At 48.9% G+C, this 22,627-nt stretch overlaps 1 protein-coding gene across 3 annotated transcripts in view; it reads right to left on the bottom strand.

Moving 5' to 3' along the window:
* The window catches only part of Prkcb (protein kinase C beta), a 303,273-nt gene that overhangs the window by 162,995 nt on the left and 117,651 nt on the right, over positions 1–22,627 (bottom strand). For all 3 annotated transcript variants that reach the window (XM_046454415.2, XM_046454414.2, XM_058582629.1), the window contains one exon: positions 21,955–22,037. In XM_046454415.2, coding sequence (XP_046310371.1) covers positions 21,955–22,037 — 83 coding nt within the window. The remainder of the gene's footprint in view (positions 1–21,954; positions 22,038–22,627) is intronic.

The raw sequence follows: 22,627 nt of genomic DNA, 5'->3' as shown, positions 1-22,627 counted from the left end.
AACATGCACGGAGCACTTCCTCTCTGCCATGCACGGTGCTAAGCATTCTGAATCAGGTCAATAAGTCCTCCTAATACTCAGCATGGGAGGGGTCATTACTGTCTTGGTATCCAGGTGAGCAAACTGGGGCTTAGAGAGGTAACTTGTCCAAGGTCACAAAGCACAAGGAAGCAGAAGAGCCAGGATTGGAGCCCAAGTTTCCCAGGCTCCTAAGATACGGCTGGCTGAGTGGGGACCCCTGAGTGTCACCTGCTGCCTGGCTGCTCCTCAGCCTTCCCAAGGTATCCAACCTAACAGGGATGAGGCCACCCTTCATCTCATACAAATCCAGCCCTGGCCAGTGACAGGCCACTCAGGTTCCTGTTCCCCACCCCCACCCCCACTCCCCACCAGAGTCTCCACAGTGACAAATGTCCGGCACCAAAGGACAAGCAGATCCAGCTCAGCATCTTTAGCCCATCACCTGACCCCGGACACAGAGGGCTGAGGAGAAAGGAAGTGCAGATCAAAGACCAACCGAAAAAAAAAAATCTTTAAACCTCCAATTCCAAACCTAAAATAGCCTTGCTCAGTCTGAATGGCCTTGTGGATTGGTTCACAGGTGGCTGGAATCTGGCCGGGGTGAGGCAAAGCCACGGGCACCAGGAGGCTGAACCGAAGCACAAAAGCAAGGGTGCACCCCACCAGGGCCAGCCAGAGGAGGGAATGAGAACAGAGTCATCCCCAGACACACAGGGCATGAATGCCCCTGAAGGTACCATCCTCAGCAGATAGGTGGGCAAGGCCAGACTGAGAGCCCAGCTGGAAATAACCTCAGAACAGAAGAAGATTAACCAGCACAGGCGAGGTGCACTGTGTGACCCCAGGCAGGCGACACCCTCTCTGAGTCTCTGGTGCCTGGTCCAGAAAGTGGGGATAACCACAGCACCCACCTCACAGATGGGCTGTGATGAGAAAGCGCTCCACAGAGCACCCTGCCCCCAGGAAGCACAAACTCCTGCTTTTATCATTCCAAAGAGGAAAAAGAGCAATCACGGTGACACTTTCCAAACTTTGGTCATGAGCTGTCCAGGTTTGGCATCTCTATGGACCAGCTACAACGCTGTTGACTATACCACCTAGAATACCATTTAACTCAGTATGTCATTTTTATTTTAATCGGCCTGTTTAAAAAAAAAATTTCTAAGAATGTGAATTCATGGAAATCAGCTTTTTAAATTCTCTAATATGCCCTAAAATGAAACAGACAACTCCTGAAGTTTGAAAATGTTCATACCAATGGCTGCTGCTGAGAAGCTGGGGGGGAGGGGAGAAGCTGGGGGAAGAGGAGAAGCTGGGGGGAGGGGAGAAGCTGGGGGGAGGGGAGAAGCTGGGGGGAGGGGAGAAGCTGGAGGGAAGGGGAGAAGCTGGGGGGAGGGGAGAAGCTGGGGGAGGGGAGAAGCTGGGGGAGGGGAGAAGCTGGGGGAGGGGAGAAGCTGGAGGGAAGGGGAGAAGCTGGGGGGAGGGGAGAAGCTGGGGGGAGGGGAGAAGCTGGGGGAGGGGAGAAGCTGGGGGAAGGGGAGAAGCTGGGGGAAGGGGAGAAGCTAGGGGAATGGGAGAAGCTGGCGGGGAGGGGAGAAGCTGGGGGGAGGGGAGAAGCTGGCGGGGAGGGGAGAAGCTGGGGGAATGGGAGAAGCTGGCGGGGAGGGGAGAAGCTGGGGGAGGGGAGAAGTGGGGGGGAGGGGAGAAGCTGGGGGGAAGGGAGGAGTGTGATCCCCCCAGGCAGGCCAGTTGGTGCTACCCCATGGGGGCAATTTGGCACTATGTATCAAAATCACAAATGCTTTCCCCCTTTGACCCAATCTTCTTACTTCCAGGAATTTTTCCTGGATTCCAGGAAACACTGAATGTGCATGGTTATTCATTTACAATAGCAAAACTTTACAACAGGTCAAGTGTGTGTCACTGGAAGGGAGTTGCTTAAATGTCACACCACGGGCGGCTGCTCAGGTATGAAGAAGAATAAGGACATTCTCTGTGCAAATGTGGAAAAAAAAGGATATATTTTTCCTTTTAATCACTGAATGGTTAATGATCAAAATCCTTTGAACTGATACATAAAAGTGATGCATGTTTTGGGATGCCATGATATTTTGATACTTGTATATATTGAGTGACATTCAAGCCAGGATAAATCAAGGATACATATGTGCATACACCCACCCACACACGCACACGCGCACACACACACGCACACGCACATGTATTTTTTGGTTCTGGGGATTGATCCCAGAGTCTTGCACTGGCTAAGCATGTGCTCTATGCTGAGCTACACCCCTAACAGGGATATATTCTGGAAGTTTCCAAACAACAATGAAAATAAACCAAGGTAACGAAGAGTATGTATCCATTGCCACCTTTCATGTGAGCACGAGTCTGGATGAGAGAGTATATTCTTAACTATGTCCTAAACAGAAGGCCACAAGGAAGCCCACTAGAAGTGATTACCTAAGCAGGCAGGAAAGAATGAAGTAGAAGGGAGGAACATTTGTTAGGATGCATTGGGTGCAAAAAAAAAAAAAAAACTCAAGGCTGGCACCACGATGCAGGAACACATGGGTGCCACCAGGCTAAGCCCCCGGCCACCAACAAGAGGCCAGGCAACTGTTCCCAGGGAGAGAAGAGCAGAGAACGCTTCACTGAGGCTGGGTGGGCCGAGGTGGTGTGAACTGAAATGTGCGTCATGTTAGAAGCTGTAATTACACAAGCCACTACTGAAAGGGGACAATGTAATTGGGTGACGATCTTGAGGTTTGTTCCTGCAGGAGGGAATGAATAGAACTGATGAGGCCACATAAAAGAGTTTATGTGCCCCCCCCACGCGGGGGTGCTTCATCCATTCAAGACGCCCACCTTCTGCTAACCTCTGTCCCCTGGCAAATAAGTGATCGTTCAATTTCAGTGACAAGCGTCTATCGGTGTCAGCGCTGGCAGCATCTTGAATAGGATCTCCTGGGTTACAGAAAACTGTCGGCAACATTCAGGGTTAATTAATAGCCACGTTCAGACTTCACTCCTGGCTGCGGTCATTATTAGCTTTTTGACGGGGGGGGGGGGGGGGGGGGGCAAGTGATTTAACCCTTTTAAGAAAATGGGGAGATGAAGACAATACCTAATTCCTGGGTTAATGAGCGGGCTCAGGAAGACCCCGGGCCTGGAAACTGCCCAACAGTCACTAGCAAAAACAACCACTTAACCCGGTCATTGTCACCATTCCTTTCCTCTCCTTTGGCCGAGTCCTTTGCGTCTGGTAAAGTTGGTTTCCTTCCAATCACTTGTAAGAAACTTCCCTCTGTGTTAATTAAAGATACGAACTACTCACCTGGGATCCACGCAGGAAGTGTTTCTCCACGTTTCTGTGGGCCTTTTGGTTTGGCTGATGATCTTCTCATCACACGTCTTGGTCAAATCCCATCTCCCCCTTCTCCTTTCAGGTCTCTGTCTCTGCTGTCATATTTACAAGCCTTTCCCAATATTTTCTTCTAGTCTTTCGGTGATTTCATTTTTTTTTTTTTTTTTGGACATTGACCTCATCTTTTCCTTTGAAATTCATTTCAGCACGAGCTCTGGGGAAGGACACTCATTTCTTTTCTTACTGTTTAGCCAGTCGTAACCACACAGGCATGCCATCTCCCTTCCCCTGCCCATCCGTACACCCGTTTCTTAGGCATCCTTGGTTGTTTTTAATGCTCCACTGCTCCCTCTATTCCTGCCTCCACACCATACTATTTTAATATGTTATAGGTTTGTAATATTTTAGTATCTAAAAACATGCACCCCCAAACCCACCAGCCCCTCCCCCAGCCTTACCGCCTGCTTTTACATTTTTCTTGGTTTTTTTTCCCCCCTTACACTATAAGGCACTGAGCAGAGCTGGGTGCTACAGCTAAGTAAGCTAAGGCACTGAGCTAGGGTTCCGCTGTGGGTGATGTCCAGCCAGGGCTGGCAGGAGAGGGAGGGAGGGGGAGGGAGGCGATGGGGGGTAGCGATGAGGAGAAAAAATTCACATGTAATTAGCATTGTTAAATTGTTAAATACAGAAGAATTATTTGTGCATTTATTTTATAATCAGATGTTAGTTAAAATACTCAAGAGGGTCTTGATCATTTTTCTTGGATTCTCTGGTCGAAATGGCCATCGGTCACATAAACCTAGTCTCTTCCAAGCCAGGCTTTCTGCCGGTGTTTTCCATGAAGGATCTCAATTCACCAGCCAGGCCAGTGGGTCTCCACCTGGCGACGCCTCCCTCCATGACACACTTGAAACCCCGTCCAGAGACGCGCTTCCAGCCCAGCCATCGCCACACAGGCCCCGGGGTGGGGCTCCCAGCCACGGTGAGCGGGACTTTGATAAGGAAATCCTCAGAACACTGTTTAAGACCTGCGATGACACTGGGCCAGCTCTCCCCATGGCCGTGACCTTCACATGAGGCACATTCACATGGAGCATCCCAAATCCCCAAATCGGAAAATGTTGCAAACTCTGAAATTCTTTGAGCACCAATATGATACTGTAAGCAGGAAATTCCACACTTCTGACCCCGGGAGGACAGTCCTCAGTCAACAGACAGGTGCTTTTAAAAATGACATTAAATTACTATTAGTTAGCCAGGTGCGGTGGCACATGCCTGTCATCCCAGTGGTTGGGGAGGCTGAGGCAGGAGGATTGCAAGTTCAAGGCCAGCCTCAGCAAAAGCAAGGTATTAAGCAACCCAGTGAGACCATCTCTAAATAAAATACAAAATGGGGCTGGGGATGGGGCTCAGTGATGGAGTGCCCCTGAGTTTAATCCCCAGTACCCCCCCCCACAAAAAATTACCCTTATCTATGTGTATTTGGTATATAGGAAGCATAAATGAGTTTTATATTTAGAAGTGGCTCCCAGCCCCAATGTATCTCTTTATATATATGCAAATTTTCCACAATCAGGAAAAAAAAAAGTTTGAAATCCAAACACTTCAGGCAGAAAGCTTTTTGGATAAGGGATAGCAACTTGCAGCTCTTCGTGGTTACTGCGCAGCCCCTTTGTGCATCTGAGTTTGAAACTCCTGCCTGATCCCAACGTCAATCAGGGTGACCAAGGGCCACCAGGGACACACAGCTGCATCCATCCACCAGGCTGCAGAGAGCGGCGCAGGCTCCTCTGAGGTCAAAGCGGGAGTCCTCCTCCTCCATGGCCCTCCAGAGCTGGCTGGTAAGATTCTTCTGGAAGGCTCCAGGTGCAGGCAGCCCCCACCCCGAGAAGCTTCAAAGCGTCACGCCCTGGACCTGAAGACCCAGCTCCAACGCTGTGCCTGGTCTGGCAGGGGTGACGCCCACAACTGCTCAGGGGACTCTCAGCCTGGCGGGGGATTCAGGGCACCACCCAGAGAGGGCTTCTAGGGTCTTCAGAAGGTGAGGCTCTGGGCCACCTGGACTCACCCACCAGCTCTGCCAGGTCCCAGCTCTGTCCCTGCCGGCCACGTTGCTCAGCCTCTCTTGTACTTAAGTTTTCTCATGTAACAGGGATAACAATTTTTATTTCCTAGGACTGCCAGGGGAGGGAACCACTTGCAGTCTTCACTATGGTTGCCTGGCACAGAGCAGACACTCCATAAATTCCAGCTGTTATTATTATTATTGATTTTTACCGACCAGGTCTTCCCTGTGTCTGCTGCACTGGAACGTCTCCCAAGCAACTCCAGATACGGTCCCACGTTTGGGACTTGGGTCTTGATTTCCTGTGCCAATTCCCTCCGCTAAAGCTTCCAGCCCTAGGGGTTCCTCTGGTCAGAGAGGTGCTGGCCGCTCTGGGGAAGGGGAGGGTGAGCTGAGATTTGAAGGACGAGCCAGCAGGTAGCTCTGCTTCCACCCAGGCAGCCCCAGATGACCCAACTGTGCTGCCCGCCACCCCAGGCCCTGTTTCTACTAGGAGACCCCAGTCCCCATGAGAGGGAGTTTCCTAGAGGGGTCCTGAGCCAGATTCTAAAGCTACAGAATGAAAATTCACTCCCAGTTCCGTCACTTCCCAGTAGGGCAACTCTGTTCAAAGGATTTACCCTTTAGCAAGCCTTAGTTTTCTCATCTGCAAAATGGACAGGAGGAATTGTCATGTGAAGAGACACGACAGCATATAGTAGATTGCCCTGTGAGGCTAGACTGTCTGGGAATGGCTCCCAACTCAACGAATTCCCAGCTGTGTGACCTTGGACAGGTTTCCTAACTTCTCTGTGCCCAGGTGTCCTCACCTTTAAAATGCAAATAATAATAATAAAAGTCGCACTAAACCCTCACAGGATGATGACAATTTAATGGGTTAATATCTGTCAAGGGCTCAGCACCGTGCCAGGCACATTGCTTGTTGAATATAAGAGGTAAATGTTCCTGCTTTCTAACAGAATTCACATTGCGCTTAGTAACTGGCATGAAGTACACAATTGATACATATCAGCCTAAAACAAAAATGACATCTGTGACCTGGGGCAAGTCACTTCCCTGGTCTTATCTCAGTTCCCCCTTCAGAAAACAAAGGGGTTGAGCTGGGTATTCCCCGAAAGGGAGCCCGCGAGTTCCGAGGGTCTCAGTGGTCCCCGCCGCTGTTCAGAGAAAGCGCGCGCCTCTGCCTGTGGGGGTGCGGCGCGCTCCCCGCCCCAAGACAGGAGAGGGTTTCGGGGGATCGTCGCCCTGCGCAGATCACACTCTATAAAACACCCTCCGACACCCCCCAAACCCGCAGCCAGTCTCCTGCGCTCCCCGCCCCCGCCCCTGAGCACGTGGCTGGGCACCTGGGGGGGGGGGGTCGCCCAAGCGCCAGACCTAGACCCTGTGGGGACACTGTCAGCACGACACACACACCCCCCCCCCCCCCCGGTGCACACGGCACCCTCTGCAGCCCAGGTGCTCGGCACAGCCGAGTCTGAGCCTCAGGAGGGCAGGGGTGGAAGGGTGGGCAAGTGTGTGAGGTACAGGAGTCTCCTGTCACTGCCAAGGGCATCGGGAAGCAGACGGCCACCGGCCACCGCTGTGCTGGAGACTGGACCCAGCAAGCCTCGCAGGCTCGGAGCCTCGGGATCCCAACCAGGAGGTGACATCCACAAGACTCTGCAAGCGGTGGTCCTACCCTTTCTCCTTTACAGAAAACAGCACAGGGGGCCACTATGAGATTCAAGGGACAGGGCTATGAAGTGCCCCGCCCTGGGCTAGGTGAGGGCTGATCAAATTTTGCAGACACTGACCCCACATCCCACCTGCAGGTGGAGATAATAAATGTCATCATTATTCTTGTAGCAGACAGCACTCCCCGGCTGCCAGGGGTCATGCAAATAATGCCTGACATTATCTCAGTTGATCCTTGGTGGCCAGGAGAAATAAGTTTGTTATCCCCGTTTAATAGGGGAGAGAACTGGGGCACAGAAAAGTCAAGGAAGTTGACTTTTGAAGGTCTCACGGTGAATGATTCTGGGAACAGAATTGGAGCTCTTTGTCACCCTGTGAATACAACTGTCCCTTGGCACTCACAAGGGATTGGTTTTAGGACCCTGCAGATACTGAAGACTTTGGATGCTCAAGTCCCTGATAGAAAAAGGGGTAGTATTTGCATACAATGTAGGCACATCCTCTGGCCCACTCTGAATCATCTCTAGATTACCTTGTTTTTTAGGTACCGGGCATTGAACTCAGGGGCACTCAACCACTGAGCCACATCCCCAGTCCTATTTTTTGTATTTTATTTAGAGACAGGGTCTCACAGGGTTGTTTAGCACTTCACTTTTTTGCTGAGGCTGGCTTTGAACTCGCGACCCTCCTGCCTCAGCCTCCTGAACTGCTGGAATTACAAGCCTGCAACCCTGCACCCGGCTCTAGATTACTTTTAATACTTAATGTAATGTAAATGTTATACCCCTAGCTGTCATACTGTACTGGTTAAGGAATAATGACAAGGATTTAAATTTTTTAAAAAGTGGTACTTGATCAATACGGATGCAACTATTTTTTTCTCCAAAGATTCTCAATCCACGGTTGGCTGAATCCAGATTTGTGAGACCTGCATATTCAGAAGGCTGACTGTAAATGTAAAGTCACCTGTCTGATGTGTGACATCAAGGAGAGGCGTGTGGGGCTCTGTGTACCTCATATGAGGAATTGACCTCATTAGGGAGGCCAGGGCAGCCCCCCCACACACAAGTCAAGCTTGAGCTGTGGCCTAGTGGATGGGCATGCCTCCCCCCCGCCCCCAGGCTCTCAGCCCTGGGTGCACTTTAAGATCAGCTGGGCACTTTGACTCATTCATGGACTCAGACACGAGGACTTTGTTAAAAAGCTCTGATTAAATAAGTTAGTGCAGCTGAGCACCCCTCATCTGAAAACTCTAAATTCTCAAAAATCCAAAACCTTTGGAGCCTCAAAACTGCACAATGAGAACTCCAAACCTGACCTCAGGCCACAGGTCACAGCCCAGACACAGGTGCACCCAAAATGTTGTATACAATTACCTTTGGCCTATGTGTATCAGATACATGAGTTTTGTGTTGAGATTTGGGTCCTGTCCCTAAGATATCTCATTAGGTACATGCAAATGTTCCAAAATCCTCCCAATTAAAAAAAAATCAGAAATCTTAAACATTCCTGGTTCCAACCATTTTGGATAAGGAATAGGCAAGCTATGTATGCAAATCACTTAGAACAGCACCTGGCATATAATAGGTGCTATGTTAAGTGTTAGCTAAAATTATGATTCAGGAGGTATAATTACTATTCAGTCAGTTTTGGCAGCAGAGAGAAGATGAGGATGAAGGTAAGTCTGAGAACACATGGGAAGAGACCTGGGGAATTGACCACTGCTCCATGGAATTGGGGAGATTTACAGTTAAGGGGAGAAAAGGATCAAAGGCAAAGTTTCACAAGGAAGATCTGAGATGCAGAGCTAAGGGGACGTAAAGGCCCGGATGGATGGCAAAAGTAGATCTGGGTCAGGCAACTATTTATAGGCTATGCCAGACACTAAGCTCCTTGCATATATTAACTTATTTAATACTTCTAAGAAGTAGATGTATTATAAGTGTCATCCTGTAAGTGAAGAAACAGAGGAACAGAGAGGTTAAGAGACTCATCCAAAGCACACAGCTAGGAAGTGACAGCATCAAGATACAGCTGGCCTCAAAGCCCATGCTCTTGGTTCATGTGCAGCACCCCAACTGGAAACCCTTCACTCTGCCCTCCACCCCAAACCACCACGAAAAGTACCAGAAGGTATTGTTTAAAAATAAGAGAAAAATCTATTTCAGTCCAAGATCAGGGAAAGGAGCCAAACAAATGCCAGAAACTCTTGAACTATTTTCGACATATAGGAATCGTGAGTCTGGGGTGCAGGGAAGGACACCCTAGCCTGGTTCTCGCCCCACTTCCAATTTAAAAAAAATACAAAGTTAGAGTGGGACGGTCTGATTGGGGAAGTAGTTGACCAAGTGCAGGAAGCGAAGGTGAGTCCCGGTGGGTGACTGGGCTGTCCCTCCTAACAGCAGACTCAGAATGCAGAATGACCTCTTCCCTGAGTCTCTGAGAGAAGCAGGTGACTGACTGCAGGACCCGCCTGCAGATCCCACTGGACAGCAGGAGAGCGCTTGAGACAGCAGGGGGCGCTGTCGCTATGGGTTCCTAATCAGAGCTGGGCGCGAGGTTTGGGAAGTGGGTGTAACGGGCCAGCTTAGACCTCCAAGAGACAAAAAGACCTCTGCCTTCCTTTAAGCTCCTGGCTTTGGACGGTTGCTGTCTCTTCACTTCCCAAAGAAGGCTGATCTGGCTGCATTTACATCTCCCTTCCAAAAGAAGAGAGACCTCCCACTGAGAGTCCTGCAAATGCACAAGTTGTAAACTGTAAGTCCCCTGATGAATCTAGTCCAAAAATGTGTTTAAAAAAAATGATACCACTGCAGGGCGTGGTGGCGCACGCCTGTCATCCCAGCGCTCAGGAGGCTGAGACAGGAGGATCCAGAGTTCAAAGCCAGCCCTCAGCAACTCAGGGAGACCCTGTCTCAAAATAAAAAAATCAAAAAAGGACTGGGGATGTGGTTCAGAGGTTAAGCGCCCTCTGAGTTCAATCCCCAGTGCAAAAAGAAAAGAAAGACATCATTGCAATTCTCCAATTATAAGCCAATGTCTAAATTTAGGAGATTTCAGCCTTCTCTGGAAAAGTTGGAAAATATGGACCTTGTTCCTTTAAAGAGCTGAGTGACAGCTTTTGGAGCGTGTGCATGGGCCATTTGGACACCCCTGCAATCACAACATGGCTCCTTTACTCACTTGCCCAGTCCGTGCTGGTTAGAAGTTGGCCATTCTGATTAACTGGAACCGCAGAGCACAGAGGAAAGTCCTGGGCACCAGAGAGGGTCATTTTATTTACATAAAGTTCAAAGGCAGGGAAGCCGTTGCCACAGCAGCTGCACCATTTTGTATTTGCACCAACCGTGTGCAAGGGTTCCAATTTCTCCACGTCCTCACCAGCACCTGTTGTCTTTTAGGTTTTTTAAAAAATACTATTTATCTTATTAGGCATGAGGTGAGATCTCATTGTGGGCTCGATTTGCATTTCCCTGGTGATAAATCGACGCTGAGCACTATTTTTCATATATCTGTTGGTCATTTGTATGCTTTTTGGAGACTTGGGTAATCGAGTCCCAAGCCCACAAAACACAAGGAGGTTCCACAAAACATTAAAAAGTGGAACTACCGCCAGACATGGTGGCGCCCACTTGTAATCCCAGGGGCTCCGGAGGCTGAGACAGGAGGATCAAGAGTTCAAAGCCAGCCTCAGCAAAAGCGGGGCACTAAGCAACCCCGTGAGACCCTGTCTCTAAATAAAATACAAAACAGGGCTGGGGGTGTGCCCCTGAGTTCAATCCCCAGTAAAATTCACCAGGAAATTCCACAAAGCGAAAGGTCACGGTTGCCTTGAGGACGTTATGTTAAGCCAGACCCTTGACAAACGCTGCATGCTGACATTTAGGAGAAGTATCTAAAGTGACCTGCGTAGACTCAGGGGATGCGAGGACTGTCGCTAGGGGCAGGAAGGAGGGAGAAATGGGCAGTCGCCAATCAAGGGTCACAGAGTTCCAATGGAGCAAGATGAATGAGCTCTAGAGATCTTCTGGGCAACCAGGTACCTGCCGTCAACAAGAACATCCTGTACACTCGAGAGTTTAGTAAGAGGGTAGATCTCAGGAAGTGTTCTTTCCAAAGTAAAATAAGAATTGCCCTTGGAGGGTGGGATATAGGCAAACGATTGGTCGCCTGGGTAGTAGTTACCACGATGGGGGCGGGCAGGCACCACGGCTGGCTATAATAGTTTTTTTACAAAGTATTTTTCACATACAATAGTTTTCAAAAAAAACCATGTGACCAGCCCTCACTAAAGCCAGCCACTTTGATGTCCAATTCTAAATCCCTAGAGGCAGGAATCTGATTGGTCCAGCTTGGGAGAGGCTCCCCTGCATCTAGACCAAATGGGGTGCAGGCTGCAGGGTCCTAGAGTTTGGGGGGGAGCATATTCAAAAAAAGAGAGTGCTCAGAGAAAAGGGGTGCCCACCTCTGTTCGCTGCTTTTGTGCAGGTTGTAGGATGCTGTGTTACTAGGTAAGAACCCAGAAATGAGGGCCAGGCTGCCGGGGTTTAGAAGTGGGCTTCCTTACTGGTCATGTGACCTTGGACAAGTCTGAGTGCCTCAGTTTCCTCATCTGGGAAATGAGGGGTGAGAACAGGGATCTGGTGAAACAGAGCCCCCTTTAAAATGAAAAGCAACTTCCTGGTAACTGCTTTTCCGTACCCTGAACTTCCTCATGTGGTGCATAGAAGGACTGAGGGACCTCCCTCTGGCCAGACTGCACCCCAGGGAGGCTGAAGCGCCACGAGTTCTCTGGCTAGCTACATCTGCATGGGTCTGCCTCCTGCTCTTGTTTCTATAAATTGTAAGAGCTTCTGGAAGACTGGGAAAGAAACCACCTGGCTGCTTCTCCCTAGTTGGATCAAACTGCAGAAACATTCGTCTTCCCTTTTTACATCATTGCTTCTTTCTCACACAGGCAGGCAGCCAAACCTGGCCAGCAGGGATCCGGGCAGGTTCCCTGACCCACCTGGCTTTAGCACTACCTCGTAAGGTGTCAGGAAGAATAAAGAGTCATTGTATGTAAAATGCCTATAACAGAGTTATATCTATGGGTGCTGGCTCTCCGACAGTGATTTTTTAAATGAAAGAATATTTGGAAATCCTACAATCCCAGACCACTGGAGGTGGAGGAGCCTTTGGGAATGAAAAATATCAAACAGAAAGACTAGAAATGCGGCCCCTGGACTCCCGAACCAGGGCCTTGCACATCCTTCCAGGGTGCCTCCCTCCAGGGTCATCTGCCCTCTGATTTCTGCACTTCCCTCCAGGCCTGCAAGGTTGGAGACTGGGGTTTTGTGGGAAAAAATTTCCTTTATCAGACTGTGAGTCTGGTCCTTGACCTCCAACCAGGAGAAGTCAAAATAATTCCTAAGAGAGGATATCTCAGGCTCATTCAAACCTCTGCAGCTCCCCCCTCTGCACAGGAAAAAAAAAATGGTTGGTTTCCTGTTCTCTGTTCCTTTGGCACCTTAGAGTCACTTCTTCCTCCAAGGCATGAAGCGCTGTGTCTTGGTGACAGTGAGGGACGAAGGGCCGTTTAGAAGCAATTCATTCTGACCTTTACCAGCTGGTTGTGCACTTCAAAAGTCATCGGCCCAGGACAAAGGGGAGCAGAAGTGTTTGGAATGCCCTTGACCGTCAACAGACCTGCATTGGTCACCCATGGACCCTTCTCCCACCGGACACATGGGAGATGCCTCGGTATTTCCATTTGGTGGAAAGGAAGATGGATGCCCTCAAGGCCAAAATAAGTCAGGACTCCCCAAAACTCACAAGACTCAAAAGGACCATGGGTGAGAATATTAATCAGCATGTCCAAGGCGCCAGACCTGTATGAAGGCTTGACCATGAAACGGCTCGTCTGTGAAACAGGGGTGCCCTTTTATCTTTTTCCAGATGAGGAAGCGGAGACAGAAAGGTTAGGTAACTGGCCCGAGATTATTTAGCCAGTCAGCAGTGAACCTGGGATTCAAACCCGGGTACCCATCAGAAATACCCGAGAACTCTTAAAAATGCAGATTCCCCAGGCCAATTTGGTAACCTTTCCAGATATTATTGATCCAATTAATCACTAGACATTCCGCCAACCTGTGATCTGCAAAATAGTATTCAGGATACATGCATGGGTTTGCTCAGAGCATCCTCTCTGTTTTCTTTTTCTCCCTAACAGTGTCTCAATTCCCCTTTGAAAAGTCCACTGTGTTTAGATAAATACTTTAAAAGCCCAATCAAGGGTTGGTTAGGTCACTTGAGCTTGACCAAATAATCTCTCTCCTTTCAGCATCTGAATTTAGGGTTAAAGGAATCTAAATCAGATGGAGTTGGTCTGGTTGTTCAAGATTTCTTTCAGCTCCCGGAGGTACACCGTATCTTTTCCAGTGAATTCCCTTCTAATTTGAGTTAACCCAAAGGCAGTTTCTGTCACATGCAACCTAATGGTGAGGACAAGACTTGTCACTGTGTGGAAACCCACATTCCCAGACACCCCCTCTCCAGCATGCCTGGCCACAGAGCTTGGCTCTATCAGGGTGGAGAGTCAATGTCATCCACAAAGCAGTTGCTTGGGCTGTTTTTCCTTCTCCTTCACGGATGCTCTTAATCCCATTAAACACAAAATAACCTTACGGCAGTCCTTTGGCTATCTGGGACATTTGGTGACAGCAAACCTCTGAGCTGGACAGGCCCACCCACGGCCAAGGTACCTCCACCCACGCCCTCCCTCCTAAAGCCTCCGTTTGGCATTTGATACTGGGCACCTCTGCTACTGAGCACCTTTGCTCTGAACGCAGAAGCCACAGACTGAGGGGTTTTGTGAAGAGGATGTAATGTCAGCCCTTTCAGGTTTAGACAGAAAACAGATAAACGAGGAAGAAGGACGAACGGGTTTGGATGGAATCACCACTACGAAGAGATACAGAGGGGGCTTTCAGATCAGGTGACGGTGACGCCAGGAGAGATATTCAGTCCTGACTTGCTTCGGTCCTGGAAGGAGCTAGGAGGCCTGAAAGGTCCCTACTGGACACAAATCACGGGGGCTGCTGCTTCTGAGCCAGGAAGCCTGAACACCATGCAGGAGGGGGTCAGCCTCTGCCCTCAGGATGGACATGATCTTACTGTCTGTCACTCTTGTGGAACAGGAAATGGGTGGGGCCCTGACCTGGCACAACTACAACTCACCCTCCTTCTCCAGGGCCTCAGGTGACTTGAGATCAAGACACTCAAATAATAATTATTATTATTATTTGCATTACAATTCTTAATACACCTTTATACCACCATTTATCATATCTCTGTACGTAAGATATGTTGACACCAAACTCGCATCTGCCTACATGTATTTTGTAGCCATAGCTAATATTCTGCTGTCTGCTCTTTTACATTTAGCAATATATATTGACCATATCTCCCCAGGCCGAAGACATTTTAACCACTGTGACTCTTTATTAAGCTATAATTTCCATACAGTGATGGACAGGTTTTAAGCAGGGAGTTTGATGGGTTTTTGAAGAGGGCGGATGCTGTAGAGCAACCATCCCAGCCAAGAACTTTCCCATCACCCCAGACAATGGGACATTTAATCCCGGCAAAGCGTTTCATCACACGGATATATTTCCATAAACCCTAATCGGCAGTCACTTGAGTCATTTCCAGATTTTTGTTACTATAAATACCGATGCCATAGAAGAAGGTCAATCTGGCTAAGTAGATGCATATCCTTAAATAATTACTTAGCAGAAATTCCTAGAATTGTCATACTTAGGTTGAAAATGATGAGGTTTAATAATGTTTAGATCACAAGTGATTTCTGAAACCATAAAATATTGAAGAAAGTGTCTTTTTTAGACAAGTCAACCAGAGTCCCTCTGCCCTTCTGTCCTGACGGGCGCAGAGCCCGGGATCAATGTGGCTAGCTATTATTATTAGCTATCATTCCTTGGCGGGTCAGAAAGTAGCCTGCATCCTTTCTTGAGCAGGAAGAGATGCCTCCGTATATTAATAATGATTTTTAAAGCCATTTATTGAGCGCCTTCTGGTTGCCTGGTACCATTCCAGGAGTGGCCCTCCATGAACACTCACAAAAAGCCTATGATTTCGGTCTCATTTTGCCCATTTTTAAATCGATCAACGGATAATCACAGAATTTAAATTATTTTCCCAAGGTCATGGGAGCAGTTCATGGCAGAGTTGAAACCTGACGCCCAGGTTTTCTGGCTCCAAAGTCTGGGTTCTTGTCTCAGCAATGCATCACTGAATTAGAGATTTTGTGCAAAGTGATAGAAATGGACACAATCATGACCCCGCTCGGGCGCGCTCTGGGTAGAGCTAAGTAGATGCATGGATCCTTCCTTGATGAGGGAGAAGGTGGCGCCGTGGCAATGCCCTTGGCTGCCCGTGGGCGCTGAGCCCCGCATTCCACGTGGGGCTTCCTTTTGCTGACAATCTGTTGGTCAGTCGTTTGCTTGTTAACTCTTTTTATTTTCATTGTAAATGTTTTGTTTTTTTTTAATTATCACTGTACTGATACGTTGTAACTAAGACACGGAGGCACAGAGAAATAAAAAGACAAGCTCCAATTCCCCTAAGGAGTACCTGAGCGAATCAGTCCTTAAATGCAAGTATGTCTTAACCACCGTGGACATGGCCAATAAAAGGCCACATTACCCATGTGTAGCCCAAGGTGGCTAATTCAGCTGGGGACCTGGGGCAGGGAACGAGTGAGGTGCGCTCACCTCCCTGGATGAGGCCGTCTGCGGATCTTTTAAGAAGTCCAGTGTGAGGGTCCTCGGGATTCTGTTTGGTGGTGGCCCCTTGGGTTAACAGGAGACACAGTAGATTCACCCTAGATTTTCCTTATGCATTGAGGCAGTGGACTCTATTTCTCTGCCCTTTGAACTTGGACTTGGCCCTGAGACTGACATAGCTTGGTCCAGCTGGACGTTAGCAAACCTGACTCAGAGGCTTAGAAAGCTCTGGTGCACGGGGCGAGGTGCTCCTGCTTGGAGCCCCAAAAACACCATGTGAACAAGCAGAGCCAGACAGTGGTCTCAAGGTAGAAGCCACAGGGAGGAAATCAGGGCACCCACGCTCACAACTACCCACTGCCCATCATGTGAGTGTGGCCATTCCACAGCAAGTAGCCGCCAGCTGATCCAAATGTCCACCGACCAGACAAGAACCCCTAACTCTATGTCCAGACTTGATTCGCTTGACTCACCCTCGTCACAGCCCTTGGAGGCCATTCCTCTCTTGCTAGCTCTGAGATCTCACAGGAGGCTGGGGTCTGTAGCCCATAATGTCCATATACAGTGCCTACGGAAGTCCCAGAGACTCAGTCTTTCTCAGAGGTCCAAGAGACAGAATCGAGTTCTTCCGACTCAATGAGACCAATGACCGGGAGGATGCCTATCGATGACAGGAAGTTATCATCCATGAGCTCCGCCATGTTTGAGATCCTCTGGTGGTGAATGCCATATATAATATTGTCTCTTCCCAATGGCACTAAAAGATTGGGTCAGTAGCTAGGGTCACTGGGACAGTGCCTGGTTCACTAAGTTCCCTCAGTAAACCATGATGTGGACCAACTTGAAGAATGACATCAACTTCATGAAGTTCTACCAATATCCAGGATATATACTGGCTCCAAATGGGCTTTTATTTATTTATTTTTTTTAGGTTGGGGAGGGGTTGACCAGGGATTGAACTCAGGGGCACTCGACCACTGAGCCCCATCCCCAGCCCTATTTTGCATTTTATTTAGAGGCAGGGTCTCGCTGAGCTGCTCAGCACCTCACTTTTGCTGAGGCTGGCTTTGAACTCACAGTCCTCCTGCCTCAGCCTCCCAAGCCCCTGGGATTAGAGGCGTGTGCCACCATCAGATGGGCTCTGAATAGCAGAGAATAAAGGTTGGAACTCAACACCTCCGTTTTTCATGAATGGAGCTGTACATTTCGGCTCCATGAACCTGCCGCACGCAAGCTCCTCCAAGGTCACGCAGTAGGAAAGGACACTTGCTCTGGACCTACATGAACACAGGAGCATCCAAGAGAAAGGCTGGCCAGGTGGCCAAGCAGGTGTGGCCAGATCCTTAATCATGCCTCCAGCTACAGGCAGAAAAAGGTCAATGAACTCAGTCAAGCCAGTTCGGGAGCCTGAACCAATCCATCACCCTTGCTGCCAACCGGCCTTCTTGGAACGGTGTCCAGAGATAGACTCGTTGCAGGTAGGCTGCCAAGTCCCATGCATGCTGGCTGCAGGGAGCACCTCCTGCTCTCCCCAGTCCTGAAGCAGTGCGTGGCTGTGCTCTTCCCTCATGGGAAGGGGGCGGGTATTAGCACCTGGAGCCACACTCTCTTGAGAAGGACGGCCAGGTGCCAGACAGAGAGCCTGCCATCCTTCAGACTTCCCTGGCCTGTCCTTGCTGACTGTCCTACCCGCGTTCACTATTGTTCTCACCACTGTCTTGATCGCATGTGCAAATATAGCTCCCGCTCCATACCAGACCCTGTCCGACGTGCCTTCATCGATATTTATGCATTGACACTCACAGCAGTGCTAATAAGGTAAGAATTACTATCTCCCCCATTTCAGCTAAGAATCTAAGGCAAGAAGATATTTAAATCATTTGTCCCAAGTCATGCAGGTTTAAGCCCTATGAAGGCTGGTTCCACAGTCTGAGGTTGGAACCCGTACAAAATACTGCTTCTCTGGTGTTCCTTGGAGGGACCGTCTAGTCCCTACTCTCGAACCATGGGGTGAGTGTCTGGGACTGTCATCTCCAGGAGTGGGCCCAGGGTTCTCCAGAGAAACAGAGCCCCTGGGATAGAGGTGGATGTCGATATGGGGGCAGGGTTGGATCTATCAAGTGATTATGAGGCTGAGCAATCCCAGGACCTGCTGTCCACAAGCTGGAGAACCAAAAGAGCCAGTGGTATACTCAGTCCAAAGGTGTGAGCAGCAAAGGATCTAGTGGCCTAAGTCCTGCTCCAACTCTGAAGGATTGAGGACCAAGGGCACTGATATCTAAAGTGTGCCAAGACGGGTGTCCCGGCTCTGACAGAGAGGGTGATCCCCCTTCTTCAACCTTTCTGTTCTATTTGGATCCTCAACAGACTAGGGATGCTCGTCTACACTAGTGAAGACCATCTTCCTTCCTCAATCCACCCGCTGAAATACTGACCCCTTCTAGAAACACCCTCATAGACCTCAGAATATGGTTTTAAAAGCAATCTGGGCATCTCTTATCCCAGTCAAGTTGACACATGGAATTCACCGGCACAAGCCTAGCCTGGCTCCACCCGGCACCCTCCCCATCCCTTCAAACCCAACTGAAATTTCCAAAATAAAAAAAATAATAATAACAAGGTTGTAATTCCACCCAAGTCAATACAACGAGACCTTGCACAACTGAAAAACACACCGATCCCTTCCCCAGAGGAGGTAAAGTCCCGAGCATCTGTTTCTCTTCTCGGGAAATCCTGCATCGTAAGTACCAACATGTCAAATCAACTGTGCTGAAATACTGATAGGAAATCAATGCATCATATGTTCAAGGATAAGAGACTAAGACAGGGAAGAAAACAAAGATAATTGCTTCATATTTGTGTGTGTGTGTGTATATATATATATATATATACAAAATGGATTCAAAACAAAATTAAGAGAGAATTCACAATCAGTCTTTATGCTCTAGCTGATCACAAGGCCATCAGTGGTACTTAAAACCACTTCCTGCTGCCCAGGTGTTTCCCTTTTGCTCTCAGCAAGCCCCGGGCAGGGTGACCCAAACTTTCTCCCCTTAACCCTGCCGGCCTGGGCTGCTGTAGTTTCCCGTTGACCCCAATCGCGGTACTAAGAGACACCTTAAGGGAGCCCTGTATTCCAGACACGTTCTTCTCTTGCTCTGTTGTGGAGTAGACCGGCTTCCCCCTGGGAGTCCAGATCAATCACCCCAGCCAACTCCATTACTCTCTCTTGACCTGTTGACACCGAGGCACGAGGGGCCCACGAGGCCAGCTGGTGGCCTTAACTTCCAGTTCAAACAAAATCATCGTACAAGTCCCTGGGACGAGCATCTCTCCTGCCGGAGCTAAGACCTCTAGGCCAGCAGAGCATAAATTCGTGGGACGAGGAAGCAAAAATATTGCTAACGGGTCACCAGGGGTGATGGTGAGTGATGTCACCCCCATTTCTACCCCCCTGGATTCCTGGACCCGTCGATCCTGGGCTTTAGAGAAACAGCACCAGAGACCGCAGGCTGACTCAGAGGAGCCAGGCCATCTTCCGGAGGAACTGGCTCGATTGCAAAGCCCCCAGAACCCATTCAGAACACTGCCTTAAAATTCTGTTCCTCGAGACACACACTCGGCAACAAAATCTTCAGTCTTCGTCCACCAGGATTGCTGATAATGAAATACCAAAAACCGGGTGGTAATAATGAAATACCAAGTTCTGGAGGGAAAGCCCAAGGTGAAGGGACTGGCAGACTCGTTTCCTCGTTCCACAGCTGTTTTCTGGCTGTTATCTCACATGGTGGAAGGGGTGAGGCATCTCTCTCTCTGGGGTCCCTTATAATAAGGCATTAATTTCATGCGTGAAGGTTCCTTCCTTATGACCTGATCACTTTCCAACATCCCTACCTCCTCATGCCATCACCTTGGGGCCGAGGATGTCAACCTATGAATTTGGGGAGGGAGACAAAGCATTCAGAAACCACAGCAGCACGTGACCAAGCCTGGCCAATCAGCGTAAGCCATCGTTCAGGCTCCATGTGACTTGTGGTCCACTGAGACCTTAGGTCTTGTCCCTGGGGTTGCAGTGCAGATAAGATCTGAGGCGAAAGGCTGAGAACCATCCTGCCGCCACAGGAAAAAAGCCTTCCTGAAAATGAGACCAACCCCGAGGAAGGCTGAGCCGAGGAGTGGAGGAAGAGGATCCTGAGGGCTTTATTTAAGCCCTTTGATTTACGGTGCCTAAAGCCAGTCCTCGAGCTTTTCAATTCCAGGGACCAAAAATGTCCCTTTTCATAAAATCCAGTTTGAACTGAGTTTCTGACTTGGGCAACAGATACATCTGACAGAGAGAGGCAGAATATGGGAATGACGCCCCTTGTCTACTACCCGAGCGTCAGGTCTTGGTTTGATCTGAGAGCTGCGTAAGGGGGTCAGGCAGTCTCCCAAGACCCCCCTGCCTGGTTTCCTAGGGAACAGCAAAGGAACAGCCCTCGAAGGCCCAGGGAGTAGGAGGCAGAGAACGTGGCAAACGGTTCCAACTTTCATCTCGGCCGACAGACCCGCAGGGGCGCGGGCGGTAGGTTGGGTGGAGTTCTGCACCTCGAGTCCTCGTTCTCCAGGTGAAGTATCAGCAGCTCGAACTCTCAGGCGTGCGCATGAACAGGGCAACAGAGATGTCCCCTGAGTTTCAGCAAAATGGCCATGGAACACTGGTAGGAGGCTAACAGGTGTCCAGGACATTCAAGGACAAACTCATTTCAGACAAACCGAGGTCAGTGTCAATTTTGTGCATAACAGGACCTGAGACAAAGCCAGTGAGGAAAATTCTAGAAAGCAGCAGAAAAACAAGGGAACTAGGAGTGAGGCGTGGGGCGTGGGGCATGCTGAATGCAGTTCCTCACTGAACAGCGGGACACTATGCATGGAGGATAAGCCCTGGCAATGAAAAGAATACCCCAAGATACTTGACCAAGGAGAACGTCTTATCTCTTTGACTGGGGGATAAGAAGACTCAGAAGTGACTCAGCAGCTCAACAGTGTCATCAGCGACCCCTATTCCTTCAACTCTTCCACTCTACCAGGAAACCCGCTGTGTCTCCCTCATTGACCCAAAAGAGCTGCCACAACGCTTAAGCACACATCCTCATACAAAAATTATCTGAAAGTAAAAGAAAGGGATGTCTCTTCCTTAAAAGAAAGGAGAACTTTTTCCTTGAAGCCTTCCCCCAGTTTTCCCCTCAGGTCCTAACAGCAGGATTAGAGCACATTCTCAGTTTCTGGGAACACAAGGTATCAGACATTTTCAATTTCTGGCATGTAAACCAGACTCTGCCCAAAGGAAAGAAGAGGGTGAGATCTATAAATTGATATTGTGTCGGCAATCGACCAAGTACCCCAAATTTGGGCAAACTTGTACCCAAACTTTTGCCATATCCTTCTCATCCTGTCATTGACTCAATATTTTCCTTAAATCGACTTATATTTGCTGAACCCCCAAAAACTTTACTTGGGTAGGAAATTTTATATCCCTGCAGTAAGTATAAAAACGCTATGAAATATGGTTTTCTAATCCATATTAAAATAAGTTCATGAGGATCCAAACAAAAAGTATTTGTCTAGCTTCCCTAACTCCCAACAGACTTTGGGATGCCCAGTTGGGGGATTAACTCATTTCTTCCTAATTCTTGCTCCTCCATATCAAGACCTCCCGCACTCAGAACTATAAAGTGCATTGTAAATTGCCACCAAAACTACCTTGTCCAGGAGGCCAACCAGCAAGAGCCTGCACACCCCCTGTACCCCGCTGCAAGGGTAAAGACGTTTAGCAGAATCATAGCAGGGGAACTCTGTCTAGCCAACCCTCTCTGGATACATTTTGATTCCTTGTTTCCCCCACTGCAAGGAAAACTGTCTCAGAGGCTGTAGGGGCCACCAAGGCCTTAGAGTGAGAAGAGCCCCACCCGTCTGTCTAAGCCCACCACGAGCATTCATGCAGAAGAATGTGCCAACTCACTTGGGACAGGAAAAAGCCACCAAGGTGCATTACTTACATCAGAGGCTGGGCCCTTATCCGCGCCGGGGCAGGAGAATGTGACGAATTCATGACACCGCTTGTGCACGACAAAGCAGCAAACTGCAAAAGAGGAAACAGGTTGAGAGGTCGGGAAGAAGGAGCAGAAGGAGTCCGGGGTGCAGAGAGATTGTTAAACTTGGACTTCACACAAGAAAAGGTTTTACGCCAAAATAAACAAGAACGTTTTGCATTTTGTCCTTTGTGGATGGTAAACTCTCGTGTATACGAAGGTTGCACCTCGCGCCGGCATTGATTGGGGTTAACTGGGGTTCAAAAGATCACATATGTTCCAGGTCACCTGAAGACCCCTTAAAGGGCCTAGACTTCTATGGGTCTGAAAATACAATGCTGTTTCTTAAATCAGGCAGCGGATGAAGTAGATTGTGTTCAGGTCCATACGTGTGTATTGGAATTATGGGCATTAAATGCCTCTACGGTATGGCTCTGCTATCTGGAGATCGGTCAGAGGAAGGGGTAGTCAGAAAATATATGCAAAATACAACTGATTTTTTATTTGTTTGAATTTTTTTTTTTTTTAGTTTTGTCTTTTACAGTCTTTTATAATCTCCTAGTTCCAGGAGGACGGGCACCAAGCTTTTAGACCAGCCCAGAGCCTTTCTGAGGCTCTTTCTGAGTACATGAAAGCTACC

Source organism: Marmota monax, unplaced genomic scaffold, assembly GCF_021218885.2.
Source record: "Marmota monax isolate L192 unplaced genomic scaffold, Marmota_monax_Labrador192_F-V1.1 WCK01_AAM20220418_F8-fsc00086, whole genome shotgun sequence".
NCBI classification, from domain to species: domain Eukaryota; kingdom Metazoa; phylum Chordata; class Mammalia; order Rodentia; family Sciuridae; genus Marmota; species Marmota monax.
Note: the sequence above shows the minus strand (reverse complement) of the source record. Positions and strands in the feature narration are given on the sequence as shown.